The sequence below is a fragment of the Bufo gargarizans genome, chromosome 6, assembly GCF_014858855.1.
Source record: "Bufo gargarizans isolate SCDJY-AF-19 chromosome 6, ASM1485885v1, whole genome shotgun sequence".
NCBI lineage: Eukaryota > Metazoa > Chordata > Amphibia > Anura > Bufonidae > Bufo > Bufo gargarizans.
The window spans coordinates 146764269-146790184 of record NC_058085.1 but is presented as its reverse complement, the minus strand read 5'-3'; the positions used below and the strand labels follow the sequence as shown (position 1 = coordinate 146790184).

Here is a 25916-nt window from a genome sequence, read left to right as displayed (position 1 = left end):
TGACATAATCTTGGAATGCTTAGAATTACATAAACTAACCATTCTAGCCATGTGTTTTCTTAGTTGCGTTCCTAGCTGAGGTTTCATAATTTTTTATGGAGGGGGGCTCCAAATGCTTTTTTTTTACTACTTCACAGCCCCCTATATTTCTCTAAAAAATGTTCACTCTCAGAAAAGAACATTTGAATGGGACCAGAACACAGTGCTTAGTATTTGGTCTGAACAATTTGATACAGGATGACTACCACTAAAGGACAACCGTATAGTGGGCATATGGACATGACACAGATTTCTACAGACTATAGCATCTAAAAGTACACAGTTATGTGAAGTTCTATCCTCTCTTCATATCATATTCTTTGGTCCATATTGCTCTGCATGTATAAGTAAAGCTTTGCTGTAATTCTAGCATCCTGATAATTAACCAGAAAATTAAACATGAACAAAGTTATAGAGCTTATGTAAAACCGTCTTGAAGTGCATGGAGAAAAATAAAAAGACACCTAGCCTCCTGCAGCTCTATCCAAGTAAGCATACATAAAAACTTTACAAACTGAACGTATGAACTTGAACTGAATCATCTCAGGAATGCTCAATTCATTTTAGCTGCCAATGTATTGGTCCACTTGAGATTACCTGTGTGCAGTCAATCCCTCTGGGTCCCTGTGCTTTTTCGCAAACTTTCATGTGTCCATATTTTCTTGAGGAGAGGCTTCTTCCTGGCCACTCTACCATAATGCCCAGATTGGAGGAAAGCTGCAGTGACCATATGGTACTTGGTCACCTTTCTTACCAAGGCCCTTTTCCCCCATTATTTTGGAGGGGGCGGCCAGCTCTAGGAAGAATCCTGGTTGTTCCAAACTTTGACATTTAAGAATTATGGAGGCCACTGTGCTCTTGGGAACTATCAGTGTAGCATAAAATTTTTGCACATTCTCTAGATCTGTACCTCCACATAATCCTGGGTCTGAGCTCTACAGTCAGTTCCTTCCTACTCATAGCTTGGTTTTTGCTCTGATATGCATAGTCAGCTGAGGACTTATATAGACAGGGGTGTGTCTTTCCAAATTATGTCCATTCAACTCAATTTACCACAGGTGGACTACAGTTAAGGTGCAGAAACATCTCCAAGATGGTCAAGAGAAATGGGCAGCCCCAGAGCTAAATTTCAACTGTTATAGCAAAAGGTCTGAATCCTTATGTCCATGGGAAGTTTTAGTTTTTCCCTTTTTTCATAAATTTGCAAACATTTCAAAAATTCAGTTTTTGCTTTCTCATTATGGGGTACTGAGTGCAGATTCATGGGTAGGGCTTGATATTTTTATTACTTTAGCACAAGGCCACAACATAACAAAATGTGAAAAGTGAAAGGGTCTGAAGACTTTCTGAAAGCAATGTAGTTATAAAGGGGTTGTCCAGGATTTTACAAGTGATGGGCTCAGGATAGGTCATCAATATCTGATTAGCAGGGGTCAAACACCCTACACTCCTGCCAATCAGCACTTCTGCAGTAGCTTGAGCGCTGGAGCTACAGAGCTCCATCCATTGTATAGTGGATGGAGCTGATTGCCGCAGTGCTGCAGTAATCGTTAATTTCTAATGATAATTTGTTTTTCCTTAGTCCTAACAGCAGCACAGATGTCGTTAACCACCCCCCATGGACTGGTAGGACCAGCAGAATTATTAATGAGCCCAAGTAAATCATACAATTAAACAATTAAATACCCCCTATAAAGGAGGGAACTCCCCCAGCCCACGGTGTGGTAGCAAGAAAAAACTAAACTTACTACGGTGGGATCTTTGTGTGCTGCTGTTAGGACTAGGGGAAAACTAATTATCGTTAGAAATTAACGATTCCCTTACATCCAACCAGCAGCACAGATGGGGAGATGGCAAGAAGAACCCCTAGGGAGGGCCCTCATGCCTGGCAGAATCAAGTATAGTCTGCCCAAAGGCCGAGTACTCAGCCAATCTAGCATCCAATCTATAATGGGAGATGAATGTTTATTCAGAGCTCCAGGAGGCAGACTTGCAAATCATGTCGAAAGGAAGAAGACTCCTCTCGGCAAAATAAGTGACTATGGCCCTAGTAGAATGGGCCTTCTGAAAAGAAAGAGAGATCCCCGAAAAAAAAGGAGGGGATCACCGCCAGTCCACCTGTCCGGGAGAACAGAAAAAAATACAGTGGGCTGGGGGTGGTTAATAATTCTGCCGGTCCTACCAGTCCACGGGGGGGTTAACCCCATCTGTGCTGCTGGTAGGACGTAAGGGAAACAGCTCTTTCCATTATGTGTGCATGGAGCTGTGTAGTTCCGATATCGGATGGTGCAGGGTGTCAGACCCCTACCAATCAGATATTGATAAACTATCCTAAAAAAAAGGCCATTAGTTGTAAAGTCCTGTATTATATTCGCTTAGGAGTCCAGTGGGTGGTCTTACTCAGTCACTGACAGCTATCTCTGTATACACACTCATACAGGTAAGGCTGCCAATCACTGAGTAAGACCGTCCACTGGACTCTTACCATAGAAAGAGCAGAGATTTAAATAGATAAAATAAAAGTTATAATTAATCATTTTACACAAAGCTAGATATCAGTCTGCTCAACTCCTCCTGCTCTATAACATGCTGACCACAGGTAGGACTGCATTTCCAATGTGACAGATTCCCTTTATCTAATACATTACATGTGAAATTCATGATCATACCTGAAATGCAAAAATGAGAATTGTAAAACTCTTGTTTTCCCGCTGTCATTTACAAGACAGATCTTTCTGTCGGCAAGATATTCACTGCACACTCAATGCCATTGTTAGGATTTATAGCCCAATATGTGTATTATTATGATGATTTAAACCTCCATAATTTTTTGCTTTGCAAAAATATTTCTATGGACTGTCATTACTCAAAATATGCAGACTGAAAGAACGAAAAGCATGTGACTTTGGAGAGGACAAGCGGAAGGGCTGACTTCAGCTAATGGCCTGTCTCCTGCATGCCCTCCTAGGAGTTCCCTTGTGGATAACATGTATCATTTGGAGAATTCCAGCATGTGAAGACAATGGGAGGATGAGACATCAGGATCAATCCGTAAAAATATCCTTGTTTACAAGGCAGATCTCTGCTTGAAGGGTCAGAGGTTTAGCCCATTTCATCCTCTTCCTTCTGATAATGTGTCCACTGAAAATGATAAGATAGAGTTCATAGTGATAAATAAAGGAAAACAAGATCGTCTGCGCCTCAGAGGCAGAGAGGACAGAGACCATCTGACAAGGTTCCTTACAAGGAGCATCAGGTCCAGGTCGTCAGCTTACACTTGGATTTAAAAAAAATGCTTTTTCTCCTGGCCTTCTGTTTCTACTTCAGATTTAATCAAGTGACCCCCTTAGGTGAGTAGCATTAATTTCCTAACACAAAGTCAAAGAACATGAATACTACATGTTTGCTGAACTGTACATTAGATTTTTATAAGCTAATACATGCTGGAGATCTTGTCTGGGTACAGCTCTAATTAGGGATGTGGGGATGTGTATATACATATATATACAGTATATATATATATATATGTGTATATATCTATATATATATATATATATATATATATATAGTATGTTTGCGTGTGTTACGTGTCAAAAGGGGAAGAGTAGTGGTTGCTGAGACAAGTAGCCCTAATAATGCCTAAGATCTCTCATGTATGAAATGGTTGTCCCATAATATGCACTGCTGACACATTGACTAGATGTGTCATTTATGTTTACTTCATTGGTGCCCAGTGCCCACCCCACCATAGTTGTCATCAGATCTTCATCAAGTGTTGCATTTCCAGCACCCAGTTATATAATGATCGAATCTCATTGGGCTATTAAAGCATATTATTGGACAATCCCTTTAATAAAGTATTAATAAACTAAAGTATATAGGAAAGACAAAAGATGCTAGTAGTACTCTAGGCATTCTTCATATTTTCATCCTTGGTTTGTAGAGAGAACATGTATAATTTTTAGATGTTTACAAGAACTGTGGTAGCCTCATGGTGATTTTTCCTCATATTCCTTATATGTGTACTATAAGGCTATATTTATGCAGTGTAATTTTGCTGCAGTTTTTGGTTGGATTTTGTGTCAGACTGGGGTTCCTTGGGTCTACCGAAGGAAATTGTTCTCAGAACTCAACACCTACAATATATCACCAATAACGTCTAATAGGTTTTGAATCATAGATATAGACCTCTAAAGGCAGCTCCAATTAATTTATTTTTTTCTCCAAGACTTTTGGGTCCCACTATTGCATCAGAGCCAGCGCCCACTGGAAGATCCTACGATAGGACAGTCCTACCCTGATAGGATTGGATTTTGGAATGGATCCTGAAAGCAGAGAGAAGTACATCCAGTCCAAGTTTTGACTATAAAAGAAAACTCAAAAACTGCACCTAAACTGCAATGTATGAAAACACAGCCTTATAGAAAAATATTCTTCTACCTTCATTAAAGGGAACCTGTCATCACCTTTATGCTGCCCATACTAACGGCAGAATAAGGTAGAGACAGGTGAGTTGATTTCAGCGGTCTGTCATTTATAAGTTATAAGTAAGTGGTTGCCGAGAACCAACATCACAATCATTGCAGACTAGGCCTGGAAAAGAGTCACGGCCACCTGAGAAGAGTCCTGGTTATTCATGAATTCCTGCTCTCCCCGCCACCTGCTGATGACTGGCAGGCTTCTACCTAGATTTCTCCCTTTCTCTCTAGGAGAGAACTGCCAATCATCAGCAGATGGGCGAGAGAGCAGGAGATGGGAATAACCAGGACTTTTCTCAGGTAGATGTGACTCTTCTCAAGGCCTGGGCTCCAATGATTATGATGCTGGCTCTCAGCAACCACTTACTTTTAGCTCATGAGTGACACACTGCTGAAATCAGCATTTCTGTTACTATTATATGCTGCCCTCAGTGAGGTCAGCATAAAGTTGTTGACAGGTTTCCTTTAAGGTTATCTGGAACCAGAATTGATGCATGGTGGTGGTAACAATCAAAACTTTCATACTCTTAAACAGAGGTTGGCGATGGACCCTAGTAGGCACTGCCTGTCTAAATTGCTGTAAATTAAACCCTGTATCATATACCTACTGTAAATGGGGTGGATGGTGCACCATTCATGCTGTGTATTTTGTTCATGTTTGACACACTGTTACTCAGACAGGATAAGCCAACAAAGTACAAGTGATTAACATATAGTCATAACTGCTATCAACTTGGCAGCTGCTTAATTAAGATTCACTTTATAATTAAACCTAATTACAAGTTAGTTTAGCTTAAAGATGACTTTGATCTTTTAGCAAATGACTTAATTTGTCAAAAATGTAATGTGTTCACAATTAAAGTCCATGCCCAGCACAGTTATCATACATTTCGTTATTTGTAATGTTACCATCTTGGAAAAGAGGCAAGTGCTCTTAAATGTGATAAAAATAATAGAGGAACATATATTTATTAGTCCCCCATCATTTCCAGTGCTATCACTCCAATCCATAGCTCCGATCTGTGTATAGTGACATAGCAGTCTATGGCATGTAACCACTGCAGTCAGTTACTGGCCTCAGCAGTATATGTCACAAGAGGACAGCGATTGGCTCCAACGGCCACATGCTGTATACAGATACATCACCACTGCAGCCTGTAATCTCAGAGTGACAGTGCTGGAAACTTTGGTGGGTTAAAGGGGTTGGCCAATTTGTAAAAATATTTTCCAGAAGTCCCTAATCTATTTTTTGTGTGACATACATATGTTTGTCACATGATAACTTGGCCCCGCTTTGAAGCAAAAGGCCAATGGTGCCGATCTGTGAACTATGTAATACCTACAGTCCTCAGCTGCGGTGTCCATAGGCCCAAGATGGCGGCAGTGCCGTGATTCACCCATGTTACCACTTTCTATGCTGTCCCTGGATGAACAGTAAATGAACATGTTTAGTTCAAGCACAGAAGAGGATCCATCCAGGGTGTATCACGTCATCTTGTATGGATTTACATAGTCCACAGGTGGGGACTAGGAGGCGTTTTTCTGCATGGCAGGGCTAAGTTATGACCTCACATATGGATAGTTTAAGGAAAATATTTTTATTTGGCAAACCTTTTTAACTTGGTGGGAAGCCGATCATTTATTATTTCCTTACATTTACATTTATTATTTCCTTACATTCTTACATTCCTTACACGAGTCAGACCCCTTTAAATCGAACTGTATGCTAACTTATTACCTAAAAAGGTTATCCAACAAAAAACATAACGAATCGCATCACAAATTCACAGGAATGGTGATTATTGTATTATCATCAGGACACCCACTGATCACTAATGGTCCCAAGCCACCCATTCCAGAGAAGTTTGAATGGAGTGGAGGCCACACATGCACCCTTCCATTCCATTTCATGTCTGTGAGGTTGACGTCAGTTCCATAGACTAATGCTTCCTACACATTTATCACCTATACCATGTGCATGTTTTTTTTATTATGGGTAACCCCTTTTAAAGGGTTTTTTCAGGTGTTTAATATTGATGACCTATCCTAAGGATAGGTCATCAATATCAGATCAGCGATGGTCCGACTCCTGGCACCCTAGCCGAACAGCTGTTTGAGGAGGTCACAGCCTATTCACAGCTCACCAAGCACAGCGCCATTGATTGGATAGTGGCTGTACTTGGTATTGCAGCCCAGTCCCATTCAATTCAATGCGCCTAGGCCATGTGACCAATGAACATGACATCACAGGCCTAGGAAGACGCTGCAGCACTGACTGGAATGCTGCAGTCTCTTCAAACAACTGGGTGTCAAGACCCCTGCCAAACAGATATTTATGATCTTCACCAAGGATAGACCATCGATATGAAAATCTCAGAAAACCCTTTAAGCGTAATGCAGAGAGCTTTTATAGTCCACAAACAATATAGCCCCAGAGAGCTATATACTGCAGGTATATATTAGCTTTCAGTAATATTTTTCTTTTATATATGGATGCATGTTACAGTACTATAAACGTCAATGTATGAGCAATGTATTCATAGCTGACCCTATACAGTAGATATTTCTAAATATCCTGTGTTGACATCTCTCCCTTATTTCAAGCCTTGGACCCATGTTCGGCTTATATAAGTCTGAACGAGCCTTGGAGAAACACAGACCACATATTTAATGAATCCCAAGACAAACCAATGTGCGACAACCACCTGGATGGAGAGTGGTATCGGTTCACTGGCATGGCTGGGGACGCTATGCCAACATTTTGTATACCAGAAAACCACTGTGGCACACATGCCCCAATCTGGCTTAATGGGAGTCACCCAAGTGAATCGGAGGGCATTGTGCAAAGACAAGCCTGTGCCAGTTTCAGTAATAACTGCTGCCAGTGGAACACAACTGTGGATATCAAGGCCTGCCCAGGAGGATATTATGTCTACCGACTAACAAAGCCAAATGTTTGCTTCCATGTCTATTGTGGGCGTAAGTACTCTATTCTTCACCAGTCGCTAATGACTTTTAACTTGTAAAATGCAGGAGCGGTGACATATGGGATGGGTAAAGGAATTGCTAATACATTGCAACCTTGGACAGTGATGGTAGATCAGTAGAATCTCTAGTTTGTTGGAGCTCCAACCACTGTGTCATCTGTTAGGAAAGCATCATACCTATTTGTCTCCTGTTTGATCTGCTTGTCTTTTTATGAAGGCAATGTGGTCAGCTATACATTTGCAGGGTCACAGTGGTCAGACCTGCTCCGATCTCATGCGAGAACCCCTTTAAAGAGGATCTGTAACTTCTCCTGATAGATATCTTTCTTAGTAACCACTTGCATCCCCTTTATTATAACTATCCTGGAGCATCTATTCTAAAGAGTTTATAATGTGCCATTCCTCAACATATATATTCCAGATGAATGGTACCTGTTGGGGGGGGGGGGGGGTGTCCTTGCACAGTCCAACATTATCCGTGTAATACAACTTTTGGATTTTCACAATTTTAGAATCTTTTAGTACAACTTCAGAGTGAAAAGCTATATTTTTTCTAAATATCAGTCAGCCTATGAGATGGAGGAGGCATGGTATTTTTGGTTTATATCTAATGTGGTAGACCCGGTTGGTTTAATCTTGTCTTGTCCTGAACTCTGTAGGTTGTTATATGGAAAACATCTACACATTTGGAATGCTTTGCATATATTCTTGCTTCCCTGTAGCTCGTTCAGCTACATCAGTGAGGTGGAAATGGTTCAATGGTTCAATGGCGTATTGTAAGACATTGTTCTACATAACAATATGTAAAAAGTACATGTCTCACCATGTGCCACCGCAGGAAGAAGCAGCATAAAGATGTCACCTACATCATGACAAAATAATGTAGATTGTGGTTTGTAAGCTGGTGTATGATTGCTAGAGTTTCCCTTTAACATGGTATCTGTTATTTAGACTTCTATGATATCTGCGATGTGATGGAGTGTGGAGGAACCTGTCTGGACACTGGAGATTGCGTATGCAGTTCTGGGACAGTTCTCGGTCCTGATCGGCAAACATGTCTGGGTAAGACAGAAATCTTTAGTCTACTTCTCAACGGTACAAGAAAATCTTACAAGTACAGGGGCGGACTGGCCATAGACCCTATAGGGAAAATTTCCTGTGGGCCAATGCCATGGGGCCGCCCGAGCCCCCCTCATGGCTGCCTTAAAGTGGATTTGTCAGGTCTCCTATGGTACCTATCTAAGGGCAGTACATGATATGGAGGAGATGCTGAGACTGGGATATACAGTTTTCTCTGAGTAGATTTGATATAGTCATGTAAAACACTATATAACTACTGATGGAGAACGTGTGAGACCTCCTTTCCCCATCCATACAGAGTGGTTGACAGCTCTCACTTTACAAACTCATAGAAGGAATACTCTCAATCACTGAGTGTTGGCAGGGAAGCAGGACACACACAGATGCTACCCATAGACATCTATGGTGGAAATGAGCTGCTAGAGGGGGGGGGGAGGTGTTTTTCTCTGATAAGATATATTACAAAGTTTCGTATATTCTACTGCACTATTGATTTATGAAAAGTTTGTGACCATTTTAGTCTGTGGATCTAAAAAAGAAAGATATACAAATCCTGTCTAAAATGCAGGTCTAACTTTATATCACCTATTTGGTTTACTTTGCACACATTGTTGCATCCTTAGCCATGGCCCATTTATTTAGTCATGCCCGTTTCCTAATAAGCCATACACATAATCAAGGGAGGTGCACGGGCTTATTCTTCAGGCATATTTACTTTTCCTTTTATATTTTCACACCAAATTCCATCATGCTTTCATGGCTACACGACCCTGGCAAATAAAATGTGAGATGATATGCATATTTGGTGTTCATTGCAATGCACTGATCTTGGGCCATCATGAGGAAAGTTGCTACCTAGTGCTCATCAAAAATAGACAAAGAATGTATTATATTTTATACACACTGAAGCAAAATTACCCACAGCAGTACTGTAACATATAACACAGTGGGGGTTCACATTTTACATAATATTGTTGTGTATCTTTGTTAATGGGGTTTCCCGAGACTTTTTAAAGGGGTTTTCAAAGCGTTTCTTTTACTGATGACTTATCCTCCCGGTCTAAAAGGTCCCTAAACACGGCCAGATTGACCATCTGGAAATTCTGGCAATTTACAGATGGGCTGGTGCGGGAGTGGACCACCTGCTGGAGCATCACTAGGCCAAAACATCTGTATTGCCATCCTTAGAACGGAGATACAGTTGAACAGTGCGGCAGGGCAAGGAACCAATTGTTCCCCTCCCCAAAATTCACTCTCACAGGCCACTAGCCTGAAGCCTATAAGGCACTGCAGGCAGTCTCAAAGCAATGACATCATAGCAACCGCCTGCGTTTGGACTTAGGCATCTTAGCTTGTAGGCCAAAAGAGGCCTGTGGCCTGCCTTACAGAATAAAGCATGAAGAGGGACTCAGGTGAGTATTTCTTTCCTGTCACGCGGGCAATACAGGGGGGCCGTTTAACTACTGAGGATACTTCAGGGGGACACTACAGAGGGCCATAAGTACTAGGTCAAAATAGGGAGCATTATAATTACTGGGTGCACTACATTGGCGCATTATGACTTCTGGGGCACTATAGAGGGCCTTATTACTACTCGGGCACTACAGGAGGACATTATAAGTAATTGGGCAGTACAGGGGGACACGAAAACTTATTGCTACTGGGAGAATTTTAGGGTCCCATTGGGAGCCTTATTAATACTGAGGGTACTATGGGGCATTATTTCTACTGGTGGTACTGTGGGGGGTGGGCATTATTATTATTGGGTGCAATATGGAGGGTACTACTTTTAATGGGTGGACTTTTAGGGAGTATTTTGGGTAATATCTGTATGCAAGCTCGGACTGGCCCACAGGGGAACAGGTGAATCCTCTGGTGGGTCCTTGAGCAAGGTTGGGCCCTCAGCCTGCCACCCCTAGCACAACTGACACATGCACACTGCACTACAAATGCAGGGGCAGACTGGGAACTTAAAGTGGCTGTGGAAAAAAGCTAAAAGAAGCCCCATGCTGTAAGCGGATCCAAATTGACAGAATGCGAGGACAACACAAGTAGATGGGAACGGTAATACCATAGTGAAGCACAACCAATGAAGCATAGCAGAACCAAATAGCACAGTGCAGCACAAAATGCTGCCACCCACACTATAGAATTCAGCTATATCACCGTCCTGAGGACATTGATACAACTGAATTCAAGAGGGCACCTGCGGCTGCCGGCCATGTGCATAAGTACCTGAAAGCATGAGCATTATGTATCCACCTGGCGGCAATGAGGAGGGCTCAGGTGGCTCAGCTGACTGGGAAATTTTCCTGTAGGGTTTACGGCCAGCCCACCCCTGTACAAACACAAAAAGGCAGCTTAAAGCATATCAAACAACTATGTGTCCCTATAAAAAACTGTGTAGATTATTTAATAGACTTTGCAGTTTATTATCATAGACACATCAGATGGCAGAGATGACTGTTAGGCACAAAGACTGCCAGCCAGTATGCTCTTTCCCCAGGGCCTTCCTTCTTGAAGTCGCTGCAGGACCCCATAATCAACAATCTTGAGCGTCTTGCTGCTGTGTGAGCAGGTTGTACTTGCATGTAGCTATACATTGGGCCCCCAGAATTAATTTTATAGGTGGACCCTAGTCACCCCAGTCCGGTACTGTCTATATGGTACTGCTATTTCTTCAGTATGGTATTTGGGGGCATTGGAGAGCACAACTGGCACAGAATTGGGGGTAGCATGGATGATGGAAAAGTGAGGAATCTAAGATGTCTGTGTGACAAACTGCAGAGACAAGACACAGCTGAAAGAAGTCATCAAGGTGGTCTGCTCCGAATGGACAAGATGGGGAAAGAGAATGTCTACATTAGAGGAGATGTCACTGGATAGTGCTGAATGTAATGTCCATTCAAATATGCCATTAGTGCGGAGGAGGGGGACACACAAATGTATTTCAAATTCACAATACAGTGAGTGGGCCTGTCTGTTTTAAAATGCCAGAGCTGACTTTCAGTCCAAGTCCGGCTCTGGTCCTAAGTCTTCATGTACACTTTGGTTTGGAGCATTACCCTCTCTTATGAATCATTAAGCTCCTGTCTTATGTGGATGTGATATATGGGGGGAGGGGGAGCGTTTTAAGACTAAGTGGATAATCAGCAATGCCCTTCTAGAGATAAAGAATGAGCAGGCTAGAACACTATATGGGAAGGACCTGGAATATTTTTAGTTTCAGCTGCCAAAAGAACAGACTCTGAGTACTGTCTGATTTATAGCCCCATGACTTGATGCACGATAGAAAAATCATCTGCCAGCAGCTATTACTGATCCGGTCATTTATTTTAGCAGAATTAAATTAGAAATATGGCAAATTCAAGAGAAATAGGACAGCCAGGAATTGCTAATCTCACTTGTAAAGGACATATAGCACAAGAAAACATGCAGAAGGGACAGAGGATGGAAGCAAAGATCCTGAATTCTGTGATATCGGCAATTCAACAAATACCCTCAATTCTATGTCATCTCCATTGAATCCCCTTGGACAAATTCACACTTAAAATCATCATGAAATGTAAAATCCGGCAGGTCATTTATAACAGGCAGCAATCTCCTATCACATGAGGATCTCTTAGTATAGACTTATACTAAACATACTGTGGGAAATCTATTGTTTTCCAATGTGCTATTTAATAGGGAATATAATAAATGGATGAATAAGAATGTAAATGGACATGACTTCAGCCATACGCCAAGTTTCTTGTCTATATGTATTGCAGATGAAAATGAATGCGAGCATGATAATGGTGGTTGCAGCGAGATCTGTGTCAATCTGAAGAACTCCCATCGTTGTGATTGTGGAAAGGGACGAGTGCTTGGGAAAGACGGCAAAACGTGTGAAGGTGAAAACATTTTCATTTTCTCCCTGTGGCTGAATCCACATTAATAGTTGAGAAACTTTCCGAACTATTTTCTTTATTAGTTTTCTAATAATCTTCAATTAGTTCATGTCTTTTTCATATTCATGACTTCTGTCAAAATGTAGCTGGTTGCTCTTGGAAACCGACAGCAGTTTATCTTCAGTCTGCTGTCAGACATACCCAATTATTACCCCAAAAATTCCAGTTTATGGAACGAGTATCACAGATTTTTTGAGACTCATAGGGGTACTTAGTTTATGATGATGATGAGTATAATTATTATTATTATCTTTGTCTGTTCTTGCTTCCCGTTAAGATCTTACTGGCAAAATCTAAAAGTATAACATTTGGTATATGTTTGCCCACATTTAGTGAATGTGGGCATTTTGGATACCCCCTACTATAACCATAAACAAACAGTCTAAAAAAGAATTTATTCAGTAAAAAGATGCTTGAAAAAATGGTAATGCTTCTTTAGGTATTGTTTTCAAACCTCCCAGTCAGTATAGCTTAAAGGGGTTGGCCCATCTCATACATTGGAGGCATATCGCTAGGAGTCCCACATCTGGGAGCCGTACAGATCTAGAATGGAGCCTGCAAAGTGAAGAAGAGTGGACTGAGCACCACCTTTCATTCATTTCTGTTGAACTGCCAAAAATAGATGAGCGTTGGCCGTCAACCACATGGAAGTGAATGGAGCACATGCACGGTCCACTCTCCTTCACTTTGGAGGCTCTGTTCTAGAGATGGGTAGATAGAAGTAGGACCCACACCTATCAGACATTAGCGGCATATGCCCCTAATGGATGAGATAGGCAAACCTTCCATCAGAAAGGGGCATTTAAAAAAAATCTCAATATGCATACAGAATTTTTATTTATTTAACTTTTGCATATTTCTTTTTTAGAATTTTAGTTTTTTTTTTTCATAATTTAATCAATACTATAACATTGAAAAGTAAAGACTATTGTCAGATTAGTGTTGCTGTGAGGGAAGGATGATATCTGAAAAGTAATCCTAATGATAATGGTAGGTATTGAATTGAGATAACGGTATGACAGCTCTGTTGTTCCTTTCGAATACCTAAATAAAGATGCCCACAGAAGAGCATTACATTGATTAGTGCAATGTGTGAATTTCTAATTAAGTCACTCATCGCCTTCCCTCTCTGACCGCAGTGATGGTCTGAATCAGAATATCAGACAAGGCTGTTTGTCATGCTGAAAGTCCAAACAAAGAGGAAGTTAAAGGACAGGAATGTAGAATACATAGTGACGTAAAAAAATTTAGAAAACCATCCACCCATTTTTAAAAATATTTTATTATAGTTTGATCAATTTAATTTGACGGAATTGCCCCTTTAAAATAGCCTGCATACTATTCAAACTTTTGCTATGTGTTTTCTCCAACTTTGTGTATTTGCTGTTATTTCAGGTTTTTGGAATGTTTAAGTTTTATGTTTTTCATGTTTCTGCATGTTACATCTCTACTAGATATTGAGGGATGTCAGCACAACAATGGAGGCTGCAGTCACACCTGTGCGCCATCTGGTGATTCATACCAGTGTCTGTGTCCTCGGGGGCTTATCCTGTCTGAGGATAACCACACATGTCAAGGTATTATAGATGTGCTGTTTATATTGTAGATAATGAGAGTTAACCTCTGGGACCCATTCAGTCTCTATCTGGATGTAGTGGTCAGAAGCTGATTCACCAGGCAGATCATGGGTTGGATTACCTCTGCTCTGGAGATGGATGCGGGTCTCAGAGGTATTACCTGCATCTGCTAGATCTGCATTTAAAAACTTTTATAAATTTGACGGCTATGGACACCTTTGGGGGCATTTTTTTATTATTGCATTGTATTCATTTTGAGCTAAATATAATGTTTTCATTTGATCTTTATTACCATTTTTCATCCACTTTCACTGTACAGAGTTGAGATTCTCTATTGGCAGGCTATTGGCTCCTCTGACGGCTCATGTAAAACTTCTCTCTGATCTCCTGAGCGCTTATAAACACTCATTATAGCTAAATTCTTAGATTAATGATAAGCATGTGGCTTAAATAAGTTTATAAGCTGTTAGTAATTTAGAGATAAGGTTTATCAGATGATGGCACAAAGTAAAAGTAAGATGCTCATAGCTAGGTTAAAGCTTAACCCTTTATGACAAAAACTGCAGAATTTTTTTAATAAAGACTAATAGAAAAAAATATTTTTAGCCCAAAATCAAGTGAAATGCAATCATAAAAAAATTGCCCCCGTAAGTGTTCACTGCCTTTAGTTATGTCCATATGGTATAAACAACATGTTAACTTTATTCTGTAAGGTACTGCTTTTATGGTGATACAAAATTTATATAGTTTTGTATATAAATGACATTCCTACTTTTGAGCCCTAAAAAAATAATTTATGTTTTTGTTTTGGCGTGTTTTTTATGTTTTTTTGAGGGATGAGTTAACATTTTCATTCTAAAATTTCATTTTAGACATATGCCAATTTGTGGATCAATTTGTTTTATTCAGTTTTTGCTGGAGGTGTGATGAACAAAAAACAGGAATTCTGCAATTTTTTCTACATTTTTTACAATTAATTTTAAATAATAATATATTATCGGTCCATTACAGAGTCCATTATAGATGCGGCTATATCAATTATGCATACATTTTTCTTTTTGGATATAATAAAGCAATTTAATTAGAAAGGTCTTTTACATTTTTTCTTTTCTATTTCTTATTTAAAAAAATGTTAAACTATTTAAAATTATTTCTCATATAATGCACTGCAATACTTATGCATTAGTTATGCACAATAACTCATTGTTATTAACTGTATGATGCATGTCAGCAATAACGCTGACAAGCATTCTATGAGGCTCTGCTTCTGGCAAGGCATAATAGATGTGGTAACATGGTGTACCTGGGGGTCTTTGTTTGGTCCCTGAAAGCCATAGCCTCCTCCCTCTGTTAAATGGCAGTGGCGGGTGGCAAGTGTCTACAGTGCAGTGTTGGTTATAAACTAGGTCATAATATGAGAACCAACCCAAAAAATAGAGCCTAGTGAAGCCTGGTCCTATAGAGGATCATCTGGTATGCTCAGCCAGTATGAACCTACCACAGATACTACCAGACATAGCAGTGCTATAGGCAAATGCCAAATCATGGATTCTTTCCTATATTTTTTTTAAAGAGATCTGTTCTCAGTTTTCTTGATATAAGTTTTTTAAATCTGATGTTCCTGAACACTGTTGTGTTATGCGTGTGTTTTGTGTGACACAGTGAAGGGAATGGTCTGGGAAAACAGGTATTTTCCTCCCAGCGTGTGCTGCTGGGCTAATTTGCTGCCAGGTAAAGTCAAATACCGGACGGGATTTTAATTGCCGTTCCAGGTTTTTGGCAGCACCTGGCTGTCCTTAAATAGGCAGCTGGGCTCAACAGCAGGATCTCTGTGTTGGGATCTGAGGCTTGGTGCCAGGTTGGAAGACTGAGACCCATGGGACAAGGAAACAGGACCCCTAAAGCCTGCCGTGGACTGCTGGAGGCAGAACTGACATCAAGGTGACTTGTCTTATACGAACTTTCCAATTTGTGTGAAGTAACACCAAGATGTACTTTCCATTATGTGTGAAGTAAACACCAAGACTGCAAAGTAAAACATTGTTTTGTGCATTTGCCTCAAGTGTGAATAAAACACTGAAGTTTTGCATAAAGAACTTGTCTTTTGCCTCTGTACTGCATCCGCTTACCCTATCTACCAGAGCAAAACCCCACAATTGGTGGAGGATGCGTCCACACGTAGTGCGACAGGCGTGATCGCCAAAGTATTGTTGTTTTTTATTTTTGCTCCAGGCACGCTTGTATTTTTTGCATTAAACCCGCTAAATTTCAACCCGTGACCCTCGACAAAATGGAGGCCATAATGAAGGCTCTTGTGGAGGCTAACCAGCAGCAGCGAGAAACCAACATGCAGCAACAGGAGGCTAACAGGCAGCAGCAAGAAACAAACCAGCTGCTGTTACAACACGCGGTGGCTATAGAGACGGCAGGAACATCCCACAGCGTCCATGATGTCCGTAAAGCGGTCCGTGCGGCGATCCCCAAGATGACACCCTTAGATGACGTTGAAAACTACTTGGTGATGTACGAGAAGGTGGTCACAAGGGAGAAACTACCCCGAGACCAGTGGGCTGAGGTCGTCGCTCCGTTCCTGGCATCCGATTCTCAGCGGGTGTATTTGGACTTGCCGACTACCAGAAAGTAAAGGGTGAGATTCTGGCAAGACTGGGGGTGAATGTGTTGGTACGGGCTCAGCGGGTACATCAGTGGGGATTTACCCGACTGAACCCGCGAGACCCCAGTATTATGACTTACTTCATCTCTTGCAAAAGTGGCTACAGCCTGATGTGCTGAGTTCCACGGCTATGCTGGATCAACTATTAGCTAATACAAACCGGATTCCCAAAAAGTTGGGACACTATACAAATCGTGAAAAAAAACTGAATGCAATGATGTGGAGGTGCCAACTTCTAATATTTTATTCAAAATAGAACATAAATCATGGAACAAACGTTTACACTGAGAAAATGTACCATTTTAAGGGAAAAATATGTTGAATCAGAATTTCATGGTATCAACAAATACCCAAAAAGTTGGGACAAGGCCATTTTCACCACTGTGTGGCATCTCCCCTTCTTCTTACAACACTCAACAGACGTCTGGGGACCGAGGAGACCAGTTTCTCAAGTTTAGAAATAGGAATGCTCTCCCATTCTTGTCTAATACAGGCCTCTAACTGTTCAATCGTCTTGGGCCTTCTTTGTTGCACCTTCCTCTTTATGATGCGCCAAATGTTCTCTATAGGTGAAAGATCTGGACTGCAGACTGGCCATTTCAGTACCCAGATCCTTATCCTACGCAGCCATGATGTTGTGATTGATGCAGAATGTGGTCTGGCATTATCTTGTTGAAAAATGCAGGGTCTTCCCTGAAAGAGATGACGTCTGGATGGGAGCATATGTTGTTCTAGAACCTGAATATATTTTTCTGCATTGATGGTGCCTTTCCAGACATGCAAGCTGCCCATGCCACACGCACTCATGCAACCCCATACCATCAGAGATGCAGGCTTCTGAACTGAGCGTTGATAACAACTTGGGTTGTCCTTGTCCTCTTTGGTCCGGATGACATGGCGTCCCAGATTTCCAAAAAGAACTTTGAATCGTGACTCGTCTGACCACAGAACAGTCATCCATTTTGCCACACTCCATTTTAAATGATCCCTGGCCCAGTGAAAACGCCTGAGCTTGTGGATCTTGCTTAGAAATGGCTGCTTCTTTGCGCTGTAGAGTTTCAGCTGGCAACGGCGGATGGCACGGTGGATTGTGTTCACTGACAATGGTTTCTGGAAGTATTCCTGAGCCCATTCTGTGATTTCCTTTACAGTAGCATTCCTGTTTGTGGTGCAGTGTCGTTTAAGGGCCCGGAGATCACGGGCATCCAGTATGGTTTTATGGCCTTGACCCTTATGCACAGAGATTGTTCCAGATTCTCTGAAACTTTGGATGATGTTATGCACAGTTGATGATAATAGATGCAAAGTCTTTGCAATTTTTCGCTGGGTAACACCTTTCTGATATTGCTCCACTATCTTTCTGCGCAACATTGTGGGAATTGGTGATCCTCTACCCATCTTGGCTTCTGAGAGACACTGCCACTCTGAGAAGCTCTTTTTATACCCAATCATGTTACCAATTGACCTAATTAGTGTTAATTGGTCTTCCAGATCTTCGTTATGCTCAAATTTACTTTTTCCAGCCTCTTATTGCTACTTGTCCCAACTTTTTGGGGATTTGTTGACACCGTGAAAATTTGAATCAACGTATTTTTCCTTTAAAATGATACATTTACTCGGATTAAACGTTTGATCTGTCATCTACGTTCTATTACAAATAAAATATTGACATTTGCCATCTCCACATCATTGCATTCAGTTTTTATTCAATATTTGTTTAGTGTCCCAGCTTTTTTGGAATCCGGTTTGTACGTTCTGGAAGGTTTTGACACCCCCTCTCCAGCACTGGATCGGCCAGCTGTCTCCTGGCAATTCCCTGGAGATGCCTGGACCTGGTGGAACGCTATGAGGCTACTAAGAATCTACAGGAGGATTCTTTTGGAAGGGGGCAGTGAAACCCTGGAAATCTCCACCCCAGGCCCGGAGACTTGAGCCAATGAAACCCACTTGGGATGTACCCACTATGGGCCTGGCTCCGTTAGTCTGCCTGCAGTGTCAGGACCCTGGCCATGTAAGGGCTGACTGTCCTTATCGGGTTGAGCCCATGGACACTAATTGTGGTTACCGTCAGTCGCTATATGCCAGGAAACTATGTGCAACAGGTACCCCAAAATATCTAGACCACTTGTGCCAGGTGGAAGTGGGAGACACTGAAGTGGAGGTGCTGCTGGACTCAGGGAGCCTGGTGACCCTAGTAAGGGCTACCCTAGTGCGGTCCACTGAGTATACCGGCTGGAAAGTCTGGGTGATGTGCATCCATGGAGACCTAAAAGACTACCCCACCGCGCTGATGTCTTTAACCACGGCAGGTGGACCCACTATGAACTAATAATAGGGAGAGACTTTCCGGTCTTCCCAGCCCTAAGGCCAGTTGTGAGAGTTACTGATACCCGTGAGTCAGGGGTAAACCCAGGAGATTTGCCTTGTTCAGGGGGAAGGCCAGGGCCCTGGGAACGTGAGGCTGAAGGGCCAGCAGTAGGGGTGACCCCCACTTCAGTGAAAGAGGGGAAGACAACCCCGCTGAGTGTAATGGTAGGAGATGTGGAGGACTTGTCACCGGGTCCTGAGTTGGCAGACCTCAACATCTCTGGGAAAAATTTTGGTACACCGGGCCCCACCCTATCCCGAGCCTGGGAGAATCTGGTAGTAATTGATCAGAATATGCTGTATCGGGTAAACCAGCTACAGGGTGAACATATTAAACAGTTGGTGAGGCCCCAGGCTTAGCACAAACTCATGTTAGAGTTAGCCCACCAACATGTTTTCGGGGGTCATCTGGGAATGCAGAAAACACAGGACCGGATATTACAACGGTTTTACCGACACAGTGTGTTTAGAAAGATGAACAAATTTTGCAAGTCTTGCCCGCCCTGCCAAACAACTAGCCCCCAGCACCTTTTCCGAAGTCCCTTAGTACCTCTCTGAATTATCGAGGTACCGTTTGAGCGAATCGCTATGGACCTCATAGGTCCAGTACCGAAGTCCGCTAGAGGACACCAACACATCTTGGTCATCCTAGATTACGCCACTCGGTATCCGGAGGCGGTGCCACTGCAACATACATACTAACAAACTTATAGCTAAAGAGTTAATGGAGATGTTTTCCAGAGTGGGGCTACCTAAAGAGGTTCTGACTGACAAGGGGACCCCATTTATGTCCAAGGTCATGAGGGAACTCTGTAAGTTGCTGCACATCTAACAGCTACGGACATCCGTTTATCATCCGCAAACTGATGGCCTGGTAGAAAGGTTTAACTAACCAAATATTAAAAATCATGTTAAAAAGAGTGGTGTCTAAGGATGGGAGGGACTAGGACCTCCTTCTGCCCTATCTCATGTTCCCAGTGCGAGAGGTGCCTCAGGCGTCTACTGAGTTCTCTCCCTTTGAACTGCTTAATGGCAGACATCCTCGTGGTCTGTTGGACATAGCCAAATAGGCGTGGGAGCAACAAACCACCCCATATAAAAGTATTATTGAATACGTCACCTAGATGCAGGAACGTATGGAAACAGTGTTGCCTCTTGTAAGCATATGGAGGCAGCTCAGCAAGCTCAAAGTCAGGTCTATAATCGTCAGGCTCGGGTCCAGATCTTTAACCCGGGAGATCGGGTTTTGGTTCTGGTACCGACCGTGGACAGTAAAAGTTCCTGGCTAGGTGGCAGGGACCCTACAAAGTAATCGAAAAAGTTGGAGAGGTAAACTACAAGGTACACCAGCCGTAGTAGGTGTACCATGTGAACTTACTCAAACCTTGGAAAGATAGGAAGACCGGTACTGACGACAGCCCGCGCCCGAGTTTTCTAGGGAAAGAGGTTCCAGACCCTCGGTCTGATGCATGGGAAGTGGTTGCCACAGTGAAGATTGCTGACAGCCTCTCCTCTAAACATACTCAAGAGGCCAGGGAGTTTGTCAGCAGGAACATGGATGTGTTCTCAGACCTCCCCGGATGCACTTCCACAATTCAGCATGACATTGTCACTGAACCTCAGGCAAAAGTCTGGTTAAAACCATACCGGGTACCCGAGGCTCAGCGACAACCCATTTCGGAGGAAGGGCAGCTAATGCTGCAACTAGACGTTACTGAGGAGTCTAAAACCCAGTTTTAATACCCAAATCAGACAGGATGTTACGTTTCTGTAACGATTTCGTTAACTAAACGAGATTTCCAAATTCGATGCGTATTCCATGCCCCGGGTGGATGAGCTCATCAAGAGGTTAGATTTTTCTGTTTTGGACCTTACCAAAGGGTACTGGCAGGTACCCTTGATGGAGGCTGCCAAAGAGAAAACTGCCTTCATCACACCAGAGGGGCTGTACCCATATAAGGTGTTATCCTTTGGTCTGCATGGCGCCCCTGCCACTTTCCAATGACTTATGGACATTATGCTTCGTCCACATTGTTGGTACGCTTCGGCTTACCTGGACGATATTGTCATCCACATTACCGACTGGGAAAGTCACCTACCCAAAGTGCAGGCCATAGTTAACTCCATTCGGAAGGCTGAACTAACCGCTAACCCAACCGCTGAACAAAATAGAGGCAATACTAAATTGGCCCCGACCTGTCACTACTAGGCAAGTAAAGTCATTCTTGGGAATGGTGGGCAATTACATGAGGTTTGTCCACCAATTTGCTACGGTGGCCGCGCCCTTGACAGGGCTCTTGAAGGGACGCAAGTCAGTGATGGTTCGCTGGGATGATCAGGCAGAAGAGGCTTTCTCCGCTTTGAAGTCGGCCTTGTGCGGGTCCCCGGTTTTGGTGACACCCGACTTTAGACAAGTTCTTTATAGTACAGACCGATGCCTCCAAAGTAGGCCTCGGTGCTGTACTGTCTCAGAAAGTCAACGGGGAGGATCATCCCGTTGTCTTCCTCAGCCGTAAGCTCACCCCAGCCGAGACCAGGTACAGTATAGTGGAGAGAGAGTGCCAGGCTATCAAGTGGGCACTCGAGTCTCTCCGTTATTATTTGTTGGGGAGAAAATTTTGCCTGGTAACCGACTACTCCCCTCTCAAGTGGATGAGCCAGGCCAAAGACAGAAATGCTCGGGTCACCAGATGGTTCCTTTTCCTACAGAACTTTAAGTTTACAGTGGAACACAGGGCAGGCTGGTTGCAGGGAAACGCGTATGCCCTGTCCCGAGTACATTGTCTGGCGAGTGTTCACCCCCTCATGGTTGAACAAGATGGGGGGGTATGTGACACAGTGATGGGAATGGTCTGGGAAAACAGGTATTTTCCTCCCTACGTGTACTGCCGGGCTAATTTGCAGCCAGGTGGGGTCAAATACCGGACAGATAAGGACCTGGCTGTCCTTAAATAGGCAGCTGGGCTCAGCAGCAGGATCTCTGTGTTGGGATCTGAGGCTTGGTTCCAGGTTGGAGGGCTGAGACCCATGGGACGAGGAAACAGGACCCCTAAAGCCTGCCGTGGACTGCTGGAGGCAGAACTGACACCAAGGTGACTTTTCTTATATGAACTTTCCAATTTGTGTGAAGTAACACCAAGATGTACTTTCCATTGTGTGTGAAGTAAACATCAAGACTGCAAAGTAACGCATTGTTTTGTGCATTTGCCTCAAGTGTGAATAAAACACTGAAGTTTTATATAAAGAACTTGTCTTTTGCCTCTGTACTGTGTCCGCTTAGCCTATCTACCAGAGCAAAACCCCACAATTGCTAGATGTTTTCTTCCAAATCAAGACCATAAACCTTCACGCCTTAGATATGCTTGAGTTGATACACACACGGACTGTGCTCAGACTTTGATAAGAGCACTTGTCATTCTCAGTGTGTATTGGTGTGAAAGTCATAGGAGAGTGTTTACCTGTAGCAGGGAGTCAATGTTCTGCTCTGCTTGTTACATAGATCTGTCTGGCATTGAAGATTTAATTCTATCACTAATAACCACCAGGGATTCTCGTACTAGAAGGTGACTGAAGTAATCTCAAATTGCATTTTCTCACCATGTGACCTGAATCTTTCTGGTTCTCCTGCAGAATGAAGAGCTGAATTTTACAGTCAAGGTTAACAACTTTCTTATTCTTACTTTTGTTTTTCAGTTCCAGTGTTGTGCAAGCCGAGTTCCATAGCGGTCTCTGTCCCAAAGGATCTAGTTGGTGGACTGGAACTGTCACTTACTAATTCCTCCTGCAAGGGTGTTTCCAATGGAACCCATGTCAATATCAACTTCAACCTCAAGACTTGTGGGACGAATATCAATGTGTGTAACATGCATAAACATGTATTATAGGCATTAGTGATGAGCGGCAGGGGCAATATTCGAATTTGTGATATTTCGCAAATATTTGGACAAATATTCGTCATAAATTTGCAAATTCGTGAATTCGCCATTATTTTCTTGATTGTGAAAATCGGCAATGTAATATGCATGTATTGCATGCGCAATACAGGCGTGGGTCACTTTTGCTATATTTTTCAAGCTGCTAGAAGTTTCCTGAGACTGGAGAAAATGGTTGGCACGGTAGAACATTACAATAGCATTATATGCAGATAGAGTGCTCCAAAATTTTCACGATTGAGCTAATCGGCAATTAAAGATACGCATATTTTGGTGCAATATGTGCAACTTCACATTTTAGCAGGTCTGAGTACATATTACTGATTGGTGCACTATTGTTGTGAACTTGTGACATCACAGCACTATGTATGTAGCATGTATGTATGGACAGCAGAACCTATAACAGTACCTAACACCCTGCACTGGAACCTATCAACTACACTATATCACTTTCTAACCAAAACTGACTATCTCCCACAAACTATTTGTAATATATGTATATATATATATATATATATATATATATAAGCTAACTAACTAACTAATGTAATGACACAGCAAAGCACAGAGCAATGACACTGCTGTCTCTCTCAGAACTCCATAAAACTACAGAAAATGGTGTTTCCTATATAGTAAGGGGTAGGCAACTTTCCTATTGGTTGCTAGGGATATTGCTAAGCTCTGACAAATACATTGCAGCCTTCTCATTGGCCTACAAGCAAGAAGCAGGGAGGGATCATGGGTTCAGATGAGTTCTAAATCTTCGCAAATTCTCGACGTGGCGATATTCGCAATAAAAATTTGTGATTCGAATATTCGCGCCCAACACTAATAGCCATCTATTCCTTTGCCCTACAAGTGGTTATGGGTCTTGAAATTCTTGAGATCTAAAGTGATTTCTCATTATGCTTTCCATCTCTCAGCAATTACATCCTTTTTTTCTTTACAACCATTAACATTATCTTGTTTTTAGAAATGTGTTTGCTGCATTCTTTTGACTTCAACGATTTCCATCTTTTTCAGGTAGTAAGTGATAAGATCGTTGCTACCAACCTAGTCACCGGCATGCCCAAGCAGACCCCAGGCAGCAATGGAGATATTATAATACGTACAAGCAAAATTCTTATTCCTATTACATGTGAGTTCCCCAGACTTTACACCATCACAGAAGGATACGTACCTAATCTTAAGAACACACCGCTGGAAATTATGGGTCGCAACAGAGGTACCTTTCCCTTCACCCTGGAAATTTTCAAGGACAAAGATTTTGATGAGCCTTACAGGGAAACTCTGCCGACACTTAAACTCAGAGACTCCCTTTACTTTGGCATTGAACCTCTGATGCGTGTCAATGGACTGGAAACCCTAGTGGAGAGTTGTTTTGCGACACCAAGTTCCAAAAATGATGAAATCTTGAAATATTATCTAATTAAAGATGGGCAAGTATTGAAATAATTTATTATTTTTTTCTTAGTACAATATATAAAACATATAACACTAACCATGTTGATGCTTATACTGAGTTACATACTACATAATACCAACACAGTACAGGAAGAGCACGTAATATCCATAGAAAAATGTCACATATAAAAACTAATGTAGTGGGGAGAAAAAAGCCCCCGGCAATACAATAAAATACCAAAAAATATTCCTGTTCTGCATCATCACTGCAATGAAAATATCTGCAGTGTTGATATGAGCTTTATGAATATATTCACACGTGGCAGTTTTCCTCTGCATTTTTACTTCAACTCAAATTGACTAGGTTCAGTTGTCAACTGTGCATTTTGGGACATGATGTGGCTTTAATTTCACATCCAATTGATTTGACTTTCCAAAAATCAACAAAAATAGCCACCTTTAAGCTGGTCATACGTTTGTTTGGCCGGCAACTATTCCTTCAGGCCCACCACATGCACATTCAGCTTGGAAATCCAGCATGGTCATCCCAATTTAGGACAACCTATTACATTAAAAGGTTGGCTGCTACTTCTGACATTCATCTAACGTACAGTATATGTCCACTCGATGATGATAGTACATAAGAAATAGTGTCAAGATGCATGTTTTTGCAGAGATAAATTTAGTTTATTTTGATTTATAACATGAAAAAAACCCTGATCTCTCTTCTGCAATAAAGGTAGCTGAAACATAAAATTGATTAATTTTCTTGGGAAAAAAATAAATGAATAATAAATATATATATTTAAGTAAAGAAAAGGATAACCAGAGAACTGATACTACACTCCCTAGGTTTCTGAAGCTATAAGTTTACACATATCTGAACCTGTGAATCAAGTAACTACAACTTGGAATGGAAAAATCTAGTGTTCTTAAAGGAGTTCTCTGGGCTACAAATATTGATGTCCCGTAGTATAGGTCATCAATATCTGATCATTTTGGGTCCGACACCCCCCAATTCTCCCCCCTCTCAACTGTTTCGGCTGCCTTGGCACCAGAAGATATGCCGTGTACTGAGATGGAAGCATACAGCTCTTTACACTGTGTAGTACCCATGCCAGGGTACTGCAGCTCAGCTCCCATTCAAGAGAATGGGACCTGAGTATCAATATACCAGCACCAAAAACTACACAGTACCGAGGGCCTTCTGATTCCGCAACATATTACTTCCCAGCGCTGGGGCAGCCTGAAACAGCTAATTAGTGCGGGTGCCAGGTATCGGACTAACAACAATCTGATATTGATTACCTATCCTGAAGATAGGTCATTCATATTTGTAGCACTGAGAATCCCCTTAATTCAGGGTCAGGAAATTAAGTCTCACATCAGGTAGTGGCTTTTATTGAGCCACCAGCAGAACCATCCCCG

The 25916-nt window shown here is 42.1% G+C and overlaps 1 protein-coding gene across 1 annotated transcript in view; it reads left to right on the top strand.

Moving 5' to 3' along the window:
• The first annotated feature begins 3232 nt into the window (after positions 1–3232).
• The window catches only part of OIT3 (oncoprotein induced transcript 3), a 37599-nt gene continuing 14915 nt past the window's right edge, over positions 3233–25916 (top strand). The window contains exons 1-7 of the mRNA XM_044298277.1: positions 3233–3389; positions 7122–7496; positions 8456–8566; positions 12355–12477; positions 13989–14111; positions 22846–23006; positions 24108–24523. Of these exons, the coding sequence (XP_044154212.1) occupies positions 3332–3389; positions 7122–7496; positions 8456–8566; positions 12355–12477; positions 13989–14111; positions 22846–23006; positions 24108–24523 (1367 nt within the window). The 5' untranslated portion in view covers positions 3233–3331. The remainder of the gene's footprint in view (positions 3390–7121; positions 7497–8455; positions 8567–12354; positions 12478–13988; positions 14112–22845; positions 23007–24107; positions 24524–25916) is intronic.